The sequence below is a fragment of the Harmonia axyridis genome, chromosome X (genome assembly GCF_914767665.1).
Source record: "Harmonia axyridis chromosome X, icHarAxyr1.1, whole genome shotgun sequence".
In the NCBI taxonomy this organism is placed as follows: domain Eukaryota; kingdom Metazoa; phylum Arthropoda; class Insecta; order Coleoptera; family Coccinellidae; genus Harmonia; species Harmonia axyridis.
In genome coordinates, this window is record NC_059508.1 from 13,946,343 (window position 1) to 13,959,607 (window position 13,265).

The window sequence follows — 13,265 nt, forward strand, 5'->3', positions numbered from 1 at the left end:
ATCGAATTTTCATTAATCTTCGCTACAGATTGAGTTAAAGAGTACCATAACTTATAATTAATTTATTCGTCACAGTTTACACACTGGATTTTTATAATAATAATAGATTTTCCTGAGGATTACTAGAGAATTGTTTGAATTTTTTTTCTAGAAATCGGTAACAGATGCGATAAATCTACAAGAAAGAGTAGTACTGAACCAAATTTCCTTTTTCATTTTTATGAACCAAGGGCGTAGAAATGAGGAGTACTGAGGGTAATTAACATTAACATTGAGATACCTACAGGTGTTAAAGGTCAAGTTTTTCTCTAATAGCACCTTCCCTTCACAAGATATTTAACTTGAATTGGCAGAGATATTCTCATTCAAAGTTTTCATCATGTGATATCCTATAATTTTGAATGCAAATCTACAGGGTGAATTTTTTCTGGAAAGATGCCCGTTTCTTTCCTCCAGAATAATTTTTTTGTGAACAATAGCTAGTTTAAAAAAGTTTAAAAAGAAACTCTGGTTCAGTACTACACTTTTTGGTTAGTTTTAGTTTTGTCGTATCTGCAATCGATTTCGAGAAAAAAAATCAAACAGCTATCTCTATAGTAATTCTCAGAAAAATCCAAGTTATTAACTTCGTTATCAAACCTCTTTTTCTCACATTATAGATATGAGTAAACTCTGTCGTCAAAAAATTTTTTTTCGATTACCCCCCCAAGAAAAAAAAAGATCTACGCCCTTGTTGTGAACTATCAGTGATCCACCAAAAAAAAGTTCTAGAGGAAAGAAGCGAGTACTATTTCAGAAAAAAAATCACCCTGTAGATTTGGATTCAAAATTAGCATTGTAGCAATAATTGTACCTCCAATTCAGGAACACCCTGTACGCATCTGCTCAAAATGATAGCCTGTTATTTCCCTCGAACAAGTGCGCAGAAATTATATGCCTATTTTCATGAAATATTGTAGATAATTCTACGCTAAATATTTTTTGGAGTTGTGAAATTTTGGATATTCGATTCGGATTTTGAAACTTGCTAAATTTTCTTGGCTTCGCTTCATCATCTCATCATAATAAATCTGAATATTAATTTTCTTCATAATTAAAACATTCAATCCAGTGAGGACTTTTCTAATCGTTTGACAACAATGCTCACATTTGTTCAAGATGTTACCGAAAAGAGCAAGATGTTAAAATACAGACTGGATCTCTTCGTCTACAACTTTTTTCTTGTTCCTCTAGGGTTTTGAAGTGGAATGTATTTCGTCATATCAAGATGAAATGAACGGAAGCTTGATGAGCATGGAACAATTGACATATTGAATTGAGCATTTTAATCAGGACCGGCATTAAGAATGTATTTGTTACGAGGTTACAATCTGCGATAAAGATTCTAGATTTTTTTTAAGAACATCTTAAGTTGACGTCATGTTCAGCCTTCCGAGAATTTCAGAGAGAATATGCGATATATACTTGATCCATTAACATTTTATTCGATCAATTACATTGAATTTAAACTGAATACCGCACATTTTACACAAACTCTTATTATTTTTCTAAGATTGGAAATACTTTGATATATACTTTTTGATGTACTCCCGTAGGTAAAAAGTAGAGAGGTGAAACCGCCCCTTGTGGAACCCCAAGGGCGTAGAAATAGGGAGGTACTGAGGGTAATTATCCCTCCCCAAGATTTCCGAATATGAAATTCAGAATTCTCTAAAAGACGAAGAGCGAAAATTTTTCCTTAAAATGAACCAATAATCTTTTTACTTCTATTTTAAATCCACACGGCAGCAAAAAAACGGACCCTTTTACATTTTATGAGCTTTCAACATGATTTCTTTTATTGCACTACGAGCACTTCTATGTCCGAGGTTTATTATTTTTCTTCATCTATCCGTTTTGTCGGCGTCCCCCTTGTTTTGCCATCTGTGATTTTTGCATTCGTCATCAGTATAAAATTACCTGTTGTTTTCGGTTTTTTGTATCATTTTCCTCACAAAATTTTAATACTGCAGATATTAAACAACTGAACTGAGTTATTCGCATCGAAAAATTGTCTGTGCTGTGTTTTTAAATGTAATGTGTTCCATTCAAATTGCAATTAATTTGTGAAGACATCAGTTTTGAATTGAGTATACCGGGAGTTCCTAAATTCGAGGTACAAACGAAAATGACAGATTCCTTTCCAGATTCCAGATCATTTTAAGAAATAAAGTCCTATAACATTCATTTTTCGAGATGCAAATGTTAAAGCTCAAGTTTTTTTCTCATAGCACCTTCCCTTCACAAGATATTTAACTTAAATTTGGCATAGGTATTCTAATTTAAAGTTTTCATCAAGTAATATGCTAATTTTGAATGCAAATCTACAGGGTGATATTTTTTCTGGAAGAAAGCCCGCTTCTTTCCACCAGATCACTTTTTTGTGAACCACTGGTAGTTTAGAAAAATGTAAAAAGAAACTCTGATCCAGTACTACACTTTTTGGTTTCTTGTCGGTTCCTGTCAAAATTCTTCAATAGTCCTCAGGAAAATTCAAATTATTATAAGATCCAGTGAGCTGTGAGGAATAAATAATTAATTATTAGTTTTGGTACTTATTTACCCAATCTGTAGAGAAGATCAATAAAGGTTCGATAAACTATTATTAGCATCACAAAAAAGTAGGACTACAAGGAACACCCTGTATCTCGAAAACAAAGTGGGCGTATGTATAGGACATTCTATTCTTAAAACTATTCAAGGAATTTATCATTTTTCTTCACACCTACAATTTAAGAACATTCGAATCAAAAAGATGCTTTTAATTCGGGTAATTTTTGGTCCAAACTTCGTTGTCAAACCTTTTTTTCTCATATTACAGATATTAGTAAACGTTGTCTTAAAAAAAGTTTTGCGAAAAACTTCCCAAAAAAAAAAGATCTACGCCCTTGAGCGTTGGACTACAAGTTGACATATAAAGTCGAATTTTGAATTTGCTGATGGTTAGGCCCAGAACTAATTGATTGGAGTGTAGGGTCTCTTCTGGATTATCCTATATACATGTACAAATATATTAATATTCAACTGTTGGATGGACATAAAAACTCAACAATACATAATTTAGTAGCGAATCATTTCTCATGACAATAATCAATTCTATTTTATTATTATTGATCATAATGGCACAACGTGTATGAGGTGATTGGAATCAAATATTGGCTTAATCATTAGTGAAGTCTTAATTAAATTATAAATAATAATTTTATGATTACCTGTGATCAATTCAAGGAGCAAATTTTGTCGAATCAAATTAGGTGCGAATTCAATTCAATATATAGGAATATACATATTGCTTGTTTTTCCAATTATAAAAACAAATATTATTATTATGTGAAATCTAAACTCGTAATTTTCAGTTATACAGATTCGTTTCTATTTTAAAAGTGACAATCCGACAATTTATGGAATTGCTGAAATCATAGAATTTATTGCGGTGCATCCAGGTGCAAATTGTGCAGATGTTTCCTCAGCTGTTAATAGCTAAGTTGCCTGAATGTCACAGGGTGTAAAAAATTAAAAGAGATTTTCGGCTCTGCTGTGAAGTGATAAAAGACATTTCTCTTGTGGGATGTTGTAATGATTTTCTGAGAAATCTCATCAGTGAACATTTGAATGGACAAATTTTAAAATCGAAACTGATACAGGGTGATTTACCGGGATGGCCTATTAGACGTTTATGGAAAACGAATCATAATTTTGAGATGAAAATTTGCATATTGATGTTTGAGACAGTGATCTTCCTCACAAAAATATTTTCAGATCTCTACAACTTCCGGTTATACCGAAAACTTCTTATATCGAAAGGCACACCCAGTATGTTATTGCATCATTAGATAGCTTTTTTGATGACAATTTCGGCAATATGTCATACCTTGGGTAAAAACTCAACGGTTCATGAGGTAATGGAATTCTTATGAAAAAAATGGTGGCGACAGAGACTCCCATATATAACGGGTGTTTTTTTTCGAGGTATATAACTTTAAGTTGGCATTACTGTTCAAGATTGCGACCGATTTAACAGCTGTCAAGTGATTTATTTTCAGTTTGGTTTGGCAATTCATCATGAATAGACTCACGCCTGTACAACGCTTGCAAATAGTGCAATTTTATTTCGAAAATAATGGTTCTGTGCGGAATACGTATCGCGCACTACGTCCATTTTATTTTGTTTAGCGATGAAGCGCACTTCTGGTTGAATGGCTACGCCAACAAACAAAACTGCCGCATTTGGACTGAAGTTAATCCTCAAGTGTATGTCGAAACACCGTTACATCCAGAAAAACAGACTGTTTGGTGCGCTTTATGGGCTGGTGGAATCGTTGGTCCGTACTTCTTCAAAAACGATGATGGCCAGAACGTTACAGTCAATGGTGATCGGTATAGAGCCATGATTACTAACTTTTTCATTCCTGAATTGAACAACCATGATGTCCAGGAGCTGTGGATCCAACAAGACGGCGCAACATGTCACACATCTCGTGCCACAATCGATTTATTGAAAGACACGTTTGGTGACCACTGACCGCCTAATTTCACGTTTTGGACCTGTGAATTGGCCTCCAAGATCTTGTGATTTAACACTGCTACTTTCTGTAGGGCTATGTAAAGTCATTGGTCTATGCGGATAAGCCACAAACCCTTGACCATTTGGTAGACAACATTCGCCGTGTAATTGCCGATATAAGGCCACAAATGTTGGAAAAAGTCATCGAAAATTGGACGTCCAGATTGGACTACATCCGAGCCAGCCGTCATATGCCAGAAATCATATTTAAAATGTTATGCCACAAGATCATCTTGCGGATAAATAAAATTCATGTCAATCGAATAATCCATCGTTGTTTTATTGCAATTTAAAGTTCTATAGCTCTAAAAAAAACACCCTTTACTTGGTGTGCTATTTGAAATAAGGATGTAGTAGTCTGTTTATGGTATAACCGGAAGTTGTAGAGATCTGAAAAAATTTTAGGGAGAAAGATTATTGTCTCAAACCTCAACATGCAAATTTTCAGCACAAAATTATGATTAGTTTTCCATAAACGTCTAATAGGCCATCCCGGTGAATCACCCTGTATAAATATTTGTTTTTGATCAAATAATTGATGTATTTTTGTTTGTTTTTCTCCCTGTTCCCCCCGAGACATAAAAAGTGCAGCTCTTAGGGGATGGGATTATTTCATTTTCTCCATTTCCAACGTTCATGAAATGAAAAAGAAAATAATAACTAATTGCTCAATCTCGTAATGGTTCACTCAAATGCGCAGTGGCAGGACAAAAAAGACGAGAGAAAACCGAAAGAGCGTTAGGCAGTTTATTTTTCAATTATTCCAGCTTTCGTGATTAAATATACCGCGAATTAGTCTACACCTTGCTGCGCTTCGCATAAAATGTCCATTCACTGCAGTGAAAATGCCACTTCCCATGCGGTGGGACCCAGGAGCAGACGCGAGCTGTATAGTTCAAATAGAGCTTTCGAAGCTACCACATCCCTCTCTTTTTTTTCAAGTTTTTTTTCTCTCCGTATCGAACGTATACATTTTTTTTTTAAGATGAAACTGCTCCTATTCACCTCCTGTAGTTTATTCGCACTCACGAAATTCGCAGGTGAGTTCAACATTTCGACTTCTCCAACACCAAAAAAAAATTCGAATTCATTCACCACTCATATCACAGAAATATAAGCACCCACTGTTTGCATGTCCAGCAATTCGACACAAAAAGTTATTGGCACCCCTGCTCATCCATAAATTAGGATTTCTCAATATCTATATATTGAGTTTTGGAAAACAAAACCATAGAAATATTTCGAATATTTTTTTCATTCATATTGAATCCTACGTTTTCATATTTACGTTCATTGAATTTAATAACCAACCATTACCCAATTGAAACAAACTGCTTCCAAAAGTGATTACACTATTAAGTAGGCGATAGAGAAAAACGGTAAAATAATTAATGAAAAAATTGAGTGTCAAGTCTTGGACAATCAAAGAGGCCTTGAAATTCTATACAAACAATTGTTGCGATTGCTTCAAACAGCCCACCTTCTTCGAAATTTGAATCATAGAAATTTTGCAACGATTTCAAAAAATTTCCGCAATTTCATTTGAAAATTTCATCAGAAAAAAATCAAATATCGTTTATTTCAATTTCAAGTTTTGATATTCGAAAAAATTATTATTTCTACTCGTGTACTTACGTACTAAGTTAAAATGATAGGGACAAGATCATTAAGTATTCATTCAATATATTTTCACGTTAAATTCGAAACCTGAAAATAGAATTTTAACATCGAATGAAGGTAAATAAGTAATGAGTTGGTAGGTATGTGACTAACATTGCGTGTTAGCACCAAGTAAAATTGATTTTTGTTGAAAGCACTTGGTTGCATATTTTGCGAAGTTAGTTTTAACGCAGTAGAAATACACTCGTAATGAAACCTCTTTAATTCATAGGTCAAATGAAATTTTTTATAGAAATATAAATAAAAAAAATATATAGATACCTACTCACTTCAAATTTTCGTTGAATGTGGAAATATTGATTGTTGAATTCTCATTTCGATCAAATATTGAAAACTGTTAAAAATTTTCTTTTTATGTTTGATGACCTTCATTGATATTATACATTCGCAACATACGAGGTTGAATGCTGTATAATAATAAATTTTCGTAATGAATAGTATTCCTCTGATGTAGCACATTCAAAAAATTTTTATTCTCAATTCGCAAAAACAATCCTTAAAAAAATGGTTATAAAAAATTTGAATTCAAAGAGACCGCCGAAATAAAACGCAAGTGGCGCCATCTAGTGAAATAAACATTATACAAAATGTTTGACTGCATGATTTATTCTACCATTTTCTTTCGTAGAGATCATTATTTTGATATAACTATAAACTTATTCATTTTATTGTAAAGATTACTTTGATTCGTCATAAATTCCTACTACTTATAGCAGTCTGTTTGAGGTCAGAATTCAATTTTCTTTTCAACACCTTTTCTAAAGAAAAATTTATCTGTTCAGACTCTGAGAATAACTAGCAGTTATTGTAGTAAATGTTGAAATTCGCTGGAAAACACTAAACCCAAAAATGTGAATGACACACGTATTTACTTCAAATTGACGTCATCACAGGTTCGCCCAAAACAAGTTTCTTTTTTATTACGTGATGAAAGGTTTGAATTATTCAAGATTTCAGACATTTTTTTGGATATTTAGTGAAATATTTTTTCAAATCAATATATATGTAACGTTTTTAAAACTTTCATTTATTTATGAGGATGATTTTAATGAATAGCACATTATTTTTTGTTTGACAAATAGCCTGCAATAAACTATGAGTTTATTCACATAAAAGTTGCACATAATTCAGTTACATCTAACAATGGAAAAAAGAGTACTTTAGCCGCAAAAGTATTGCTTCAAAAGCATTGGCGGCGCCAACTTTAAAGAATAGGGGGCCAGATTTTCAGGTCCATCTAGTTCTATTTTTTGCACATGCGATATTTCAGAGCGCCGCCAATGTTCAAAAGCGAAACGCATGAAAATAATATTATTTTTGTTTAAATAAGCCTCTGGAAGTGAAAGTTGTTACAAAAATAGTTCATATTACAAGTTATATGTATACTATCGAATTTTTCCTGTTGAAAGTTGCGACTTCTAGGTGCTATCGAAGAGGATTGTACAGACTTTCAAGGGAACACAATTCCTCATGGATTATACTATGTACCTGGACCAGCAGTATGCACTATGTGTGTATGTTATCATTCAGAACCAATGTGGTGTAAAGCTATCTACTGCGATCCTCCCTATGTGAGTTGAATCAGTATTCAATTCATTTTGAATAAAGTTATGATGAATTCGAATTTTCACAAATCATTATTTCATTTAAATTATAAAAACGCCTAAAAATGAATCATTGAATTATGCTGGAATGAAACAAATTGAAGGATGCCTCCTATTCCAACACGAATGTGAAAACGAGCGAGTTTTCGAACGCATGAGTGTTGGAATTGCTTTTTGCAACGAGTATTAGACGATATTTTCTCTATTTCAGTCAAGTTTTGTCGAAATTCAATGGAAAATTTAGATTATACGTACTAGTGACTTTTGTATTGTATTTTGGCAGTTGGTGTGACTGTTACGAAAATTAATAGATTGCAAAATTTGAATCTTACGTTTCGAATTTTGAAATAATTATTAATTACGCATTGAATTCGTGATTTATGTCTGACGAATACTGCACTGTATTTAGTATGTAATGAACTCATTACGATACTAAAATAGAGAAAAGAATCATAAGCTTTTTAATTCACCTATAGGCGATTTGACAGTTTTTTCAAATACTCTCAAATTATTCAACGATATAACAAAAGATGTTTCAACATTGTCTTTTTCAGTTTTGTAAAAAATTTCGAGTTGGTAAAACTTGCTGTGAATTTATTTGTCTGGAGCCCCCAGGCGATGAAGCTGCCAAGCAATTGGAAAGATACAGGCAAAACTTGCAGATGAATGCTCAGCAAAAATGTAAATTATCTGCCTTGATATTCTCTTTCACGATTATACCGATTTTACTCTCTTTATATAAATAACTCGACCATATCAGAAAAATATGTACACCAATATTTTGAATATCCCAAATGTGATCGATAATTCTAAAAAAACTTTGTGTTCTAGCAGAGTAATTTGCTTGATTATAAAAGCTCTGTTGTACAAATTTCAATTACATATCGCTTTCTGTTCAGATCTACAATAATTAAATTGAATTTTCAAAAAATCAGTTAATGCAAAGAAGTTATATTTGTACATATTGAGCTTTGGCTTGAAGAAATTGAGCTTATATTTTCTATAAGAAAACTGAATTTTGCCATACAAGAGACTTTCAAGATTGTGGTCAATTTGAAATTTATTCTATTAAAGTTTTTGAATGTAAATTTCTGTTTTATTTCTGAATAAAAGAATAATCACTTAAGTACAACTACAATTCAATAAAGGTAGGTAATAATCTGATGATGTAATGAACTGATTGACTAAAATGAAATCCTATACAGCAGATCGATATTACAATGCAACAGTAATTAAAAAATAACAAATGGACGGACAATTAAGTCATATAACCTAACATTTCACCTACAAGTGCGATAAACATCTCTAGAGGTAGATTACTCCACAGTTCTCGTCCTGATACTTAACTTCTTTCTAAAAATATAAAACTGCAGCCGTTAAGAAAAATCAGTGGCTTCTTTATCCTGACGATATTTTGACCAATAGACACATCTTGTTCTCGAAGAGAGAAATTCTCTCAAACATCAAGAGCTGGTTGGGGTGAAAGTCTAATGAGAGTATAAAAATATCGAGCAGTTCAAAGAAATGCAGTGTCAAATTACAGTCTACTAACGAGAAACCTCTGAAGATGCTTACTGCAGTTGCAGTTGAAACCTGAGATGAATTATCACGGTTAAATGTTAAAATTAAAATCCGGAAGCATTCAGCATTACAAGTTTTCTTTTGAAATGAAAACATCATCAGATATTCATCGACATGAATCATTTGAATTAGTGGAGTAAATGCTATCGAGAATACAATTCCATTAACAAGTACCTAATTTAACTGGAGTCGAAGTGTTCCTATGCAGATGTCATTTTTGTTCTTGAACATGCACAACAGAAATATGAATCATTCTGGAAAAGCATGCAATTTAGACTACAAATATAATTCAGCATTCGATTTGAAGATTTGAGCCTTTTATCAAAAAAATATATTTCAGATTTGAAATAATATAATAGAGAGGATACAATAAAAGTGTAATTAATATTTTCGACCAGCAATTCGATGTACCTCACCTCAAAATAGTATAGAACTGTCACATATTCAAAAATTCAAAAAAAAAAAAAACATATCAACATCACAAAAATCGTAAAGCAATTTTACAAGTAACAGTACCTGAAATGATGTTGGGTTTTGTTAAAATCCACATAAACCTTATAATTTGCATATTATAATGAAAAGACGTGACTAAGTGATATAGCAAGATATACAGAAAATAAGCAAGAACTTTCAGTCTTTGGCTGATAATGAAATAACAAAATCATCTTCCGATGGCATAAGAGCCTTCTTATAATCACTGATCAATTTTAATTCAATCATTGTGTAATGTAATGTGGATAATTAACATCAAATTGTTTTTCGAAGAATATGGATCTTTCAGCATTATTCATCATCCAAATAAAAAAAAGTTTGAGAATCAAGTGCTCAGTCAAAAATGTACCGAAATTTTCATCAAACCGGAACAGTAATAAAAAATATATTTTCGTATGTATAAAAGACTGAAGCAATAATGATTTTTTTGAAACAGTTCCCAAACTGCCAGAGTCTGAAATAACAAGAATAAAAAATAAATTCATATGGTAAAATTAAATGGCGGTTAAATTAAGCCCACCAATAATCCATTTTATATAATTCTTTACTTGTGATGCCAATAGAGAATCATTGTCACCAGCATCTATCCCGCTAGTATATTAGTATAACTGAAGCGAATCGATGAGAACATATAAAAAAAAAAATATGAGCCATCCATATTCTTCCCTAAATGAGATATACTTTATACATAAATATGGAATCACAGCCACTCTTCATTCACGCCCAATAAAAAGAGTTCAGATCACAGTAATTCACAATCGATTGCAAGGCACTGGCTATTAGTTAGTCTCGTAGCTAGTAAGTAAAGCAGCATCTACAGGTTCCATGCAGCTCGGACAAGTGAGACTCCTCATGAGCCAGTCATCGATACATCTCATGTGGTATGTATGCATGCACGGTAGATAACGCAAAGCGTCACCTACCATGAACTCTCCCATACATATGACACATTCCCTGGTCTTCTTGCAGCCATCGTATGTACCTGAAAAATACAAATAGAAGCATGAGTACTTCTCCAGATAATTTTCTATACACTCAAAAATGATAGATTATAGCGTCTGTGTAATAAATATAAGGTAAATAGTTTGTTGGCGTGCGGACAAATTTTCAATCTGGAAAATTATTAAAAATATCTATCCTCAATGGCTTAGCGGTTAGAGCGCCGGACTGGTTATTTTCGTAGGGTTTTAAGCTCATATAATTTATTTTTGAAGAATTTGCAAATATTAACCCAAAACAGACAAATTAGAAAAAAAATTATTCAATTTGATGCCTGATTAAATTTTAGACAGGCTCAGAAATAGGTCTTCAAAAAAAAAAGTGTAATAAGGAGTATCTATTTATTTATTCTCAATTAGAAATTGATTTTTTCTTTCATAAATCTGTCTGAAATGGTCTTTTTTCAGTGTGCTGACCGACAACTTACCAGTGGGAAGATGCTGAATCAATCCAATACGTTTTGCAATTTTTATTTGTTCCTCTTCGGTAAGTTGAGCTACAGACCGTGTAACACTAGGTGAAGGATGATAAACTGGAAGAATTGCTGGTTGAGATGGTAACACTTCCTGTAAAAAAAAAGGTTTCATATTAAAGAAGTTCTTGTTGTCGATTTATAAACTATTTCTGATAATTCGCTAATTTTACCCATTGTTTTTCTTCATTTCCTGCCATTTCACAAATTTATAATTTAAGACTTTGGCTCATTCAAAATATAAACAATTTTTGGGACTAGATCCAATCCTGTCGAAAAATTTTTAGACAAACAAAAGATTAAATATTTTTTTGCATAAATCAGAATGTAGTTCTTGATTTCATGAATATTGAGTGAAAAAATTTATTTTATTGAAGACATTTAATGAAATTGATCAATTCAAAGTTTCCGAAACACCCAAAATAGATGACTTCAAAATAAATTGGAAGAGTACAAAGTACAATATGTTGAGAAATGTGGATAACTAGAATAAGCCTCTCCTTTTATGTTTCAAAATCTGTCATGAAAAATGCATTACCAAGAATCTGATATTTTATTCAGAATTCTGGCAAGATACAAGGACAATATCAATTTCTAATAGAAAATGCTTCTCTGTCCCCTTATATTGTTAAGATATTCATGATAGGTCAAAAGCTTATTAATACTTCAAGTAATCAATTTCTAGATCAGTAATGCAATAACACTACAATCAGAAATGTTAGTTTGACCTAGACTGAATATTTTTAATAATTTAAGCAGATATGGATCCATATAAATTGAACAGACCCCTGCTGAGATTCAAATAGAAATTATTTAATAAATCTAATATTCGAATTTAATTGAACTGAATCTTAAGGTAGAATTATCTTGGATTCAGTAGGTTTTAATTGCCACTAAAATCACATCAAGCATACAAAAAATAGCAATTGATTCGACATTATCAACTTTTGATGTACAGTTATGATACATATTCAAAAGCAAACAATCTTTGTTTGAGTGATATTTTCATTACTGCAATCATAAATTCAAGGGAACTTATTCATAAGTTGATAAAACATTACTAAAGTGAATATATCATTTACGTATTTTTGAAATTATCAAAATAAGAAAGAACGTGGATATAAAAATTTGACAACAGCCAAAGAAACAACCAACATTCTTCTTTATTTTATTCACCCTATTAATTAGCGAAAAGAATTGAAAATTCAAGATAATATATTATTAGAATGGTGATAACAAAAGATAAAGGAAACAATTCTTCGATAAAGTGGAAAAGCATTGAAATCGCTATCACGAAACTGAACGTCAAAATATTAACACTAAATATTATTTACACTTACTTGATAATTTGGTGGCGTAAGTTGGTCCGATGATGATTCTCTAACACTATCGTTACCTCTCAACAGAGAAATATCGTCAGTAGTGGATCTTTTCAAGCAATTTCCCATATTTACACTCGTCATACAATCAAATCACAGCAGATATTTTTACGAATATACCTTTCATAACAATAGAAATTAATTATTTCAAAATTTCTAGATAACATAAACAATTATAAAGACACAATACTACGGCTGGAAGAAAATATAAATAATTTCGCTACAAAGAACTGTAATTTTCGAAGGACATTGAGCACCTAGTTTCTTCATCAAAAATGTCACTCTCAGAATAACATGTCAACGTCAAAATAAAAAGTAGGGATGTCATAGATTGAAGACTAAATTTGAAGAGTACAAACCGACACTTATTTTCAAGGATGTATAACTGAGCAGCAAATTGCTAAAATTCCTTGTTATTAAAATTTTGCAATAATTACAAAGTTTGATTTTATTTT

General features: G+C 32.0%; 2 protein-coding genes across 2 annotated transcripts; one reads left to right on the forward strand and one right to left on the reverse strand.

Annotated features, from left to right (window-relative positions):
- The first annotated feature begins 5,354 nt into the window (after positions 1-5,354).
- LOC123686308 lies at positions 5,355-9,782 on the forward strand. Its single transcript, XM_045626360.1, has 3 exons — positions 5,355-5,643; positions 7,706-7,854; positions 8,442-9,782. The coding sequence occupies exons 1-3, from the start codon at positions 5,427-5,429 to the stop codon at positions 8,631-8,633; spliced, it is 558 nt and encodes a 185-aa protein (XP_045482316.1). The 5' UTR covers positions 5,355-5,426; the 3' UTR covers positions 8,634-9,782.
- Positions 8,962-13,099, reverse strand: LOC123686306 (RING finger protein 11). The gene is made up of 3 exons (XM_045626357.1): positions 12,772-13,099; positions 11,387-11,525; positions 8,962-10,942 (listed from the first exon to the last, which is right to left on the reverse strand). The coding sequence occupies exons 1-3, from the start codon at positions 12,892-12,894 to the stop codon at positions 10,740-10,742; spliced, it is 465 nt and encodes a 154-aa protein (XP_045482313.1). The 5' UTR covers positions 12,895-13,099; the 3' UTR covers positions 8,962-10,739.
- Between the last annotated feature and the right edge of the window lie 166 nt (positions 13,100-13,265).

Coding starts and splice junctions, on each gene's coding strand:
- LOC123686308 (XM_045626360.1), top strand. CDS start 5,427: ATGTCCATTCACTGCAGTGAAAATGCCACTTCCCATGCGGTGGGACCC. Junction 5,644..7,705: donor CGCACTCACGAAATTCGCAG/GTGAGTTCAACA, acceptor TGCGACTTCTAG/GTGCTATCGAAGAGGATTGT. Junction 7,855..8,441: donor TCTACTGCGATCCTCCCTAT/GTGAGTTGAATC, acceptor TGTCTTTTTCAG/TTTTGTAAAAAATTTCGAGT.
- LOC123686306 (XM_045626357.1), bottom strand. CDS start 12,894: ATGACGAGTGTAAATATGGGAAATTGCTTGAAAAGATCCACTACTGAC. Junction 11,526..12,771: donor TTACGCCACCAAATTATCAA/GTAAGTGTAAAT, acceptor TTTTTTTTACAG/GAAGTGTTACCATCTCAACC. Junction 10,943..11,386: donor GATTCAGCATCTTCCCACTG/GTAAGTTGTCGG, acceptor TGTATTTTTCAG/GTACATACGATGGCTGCAAG.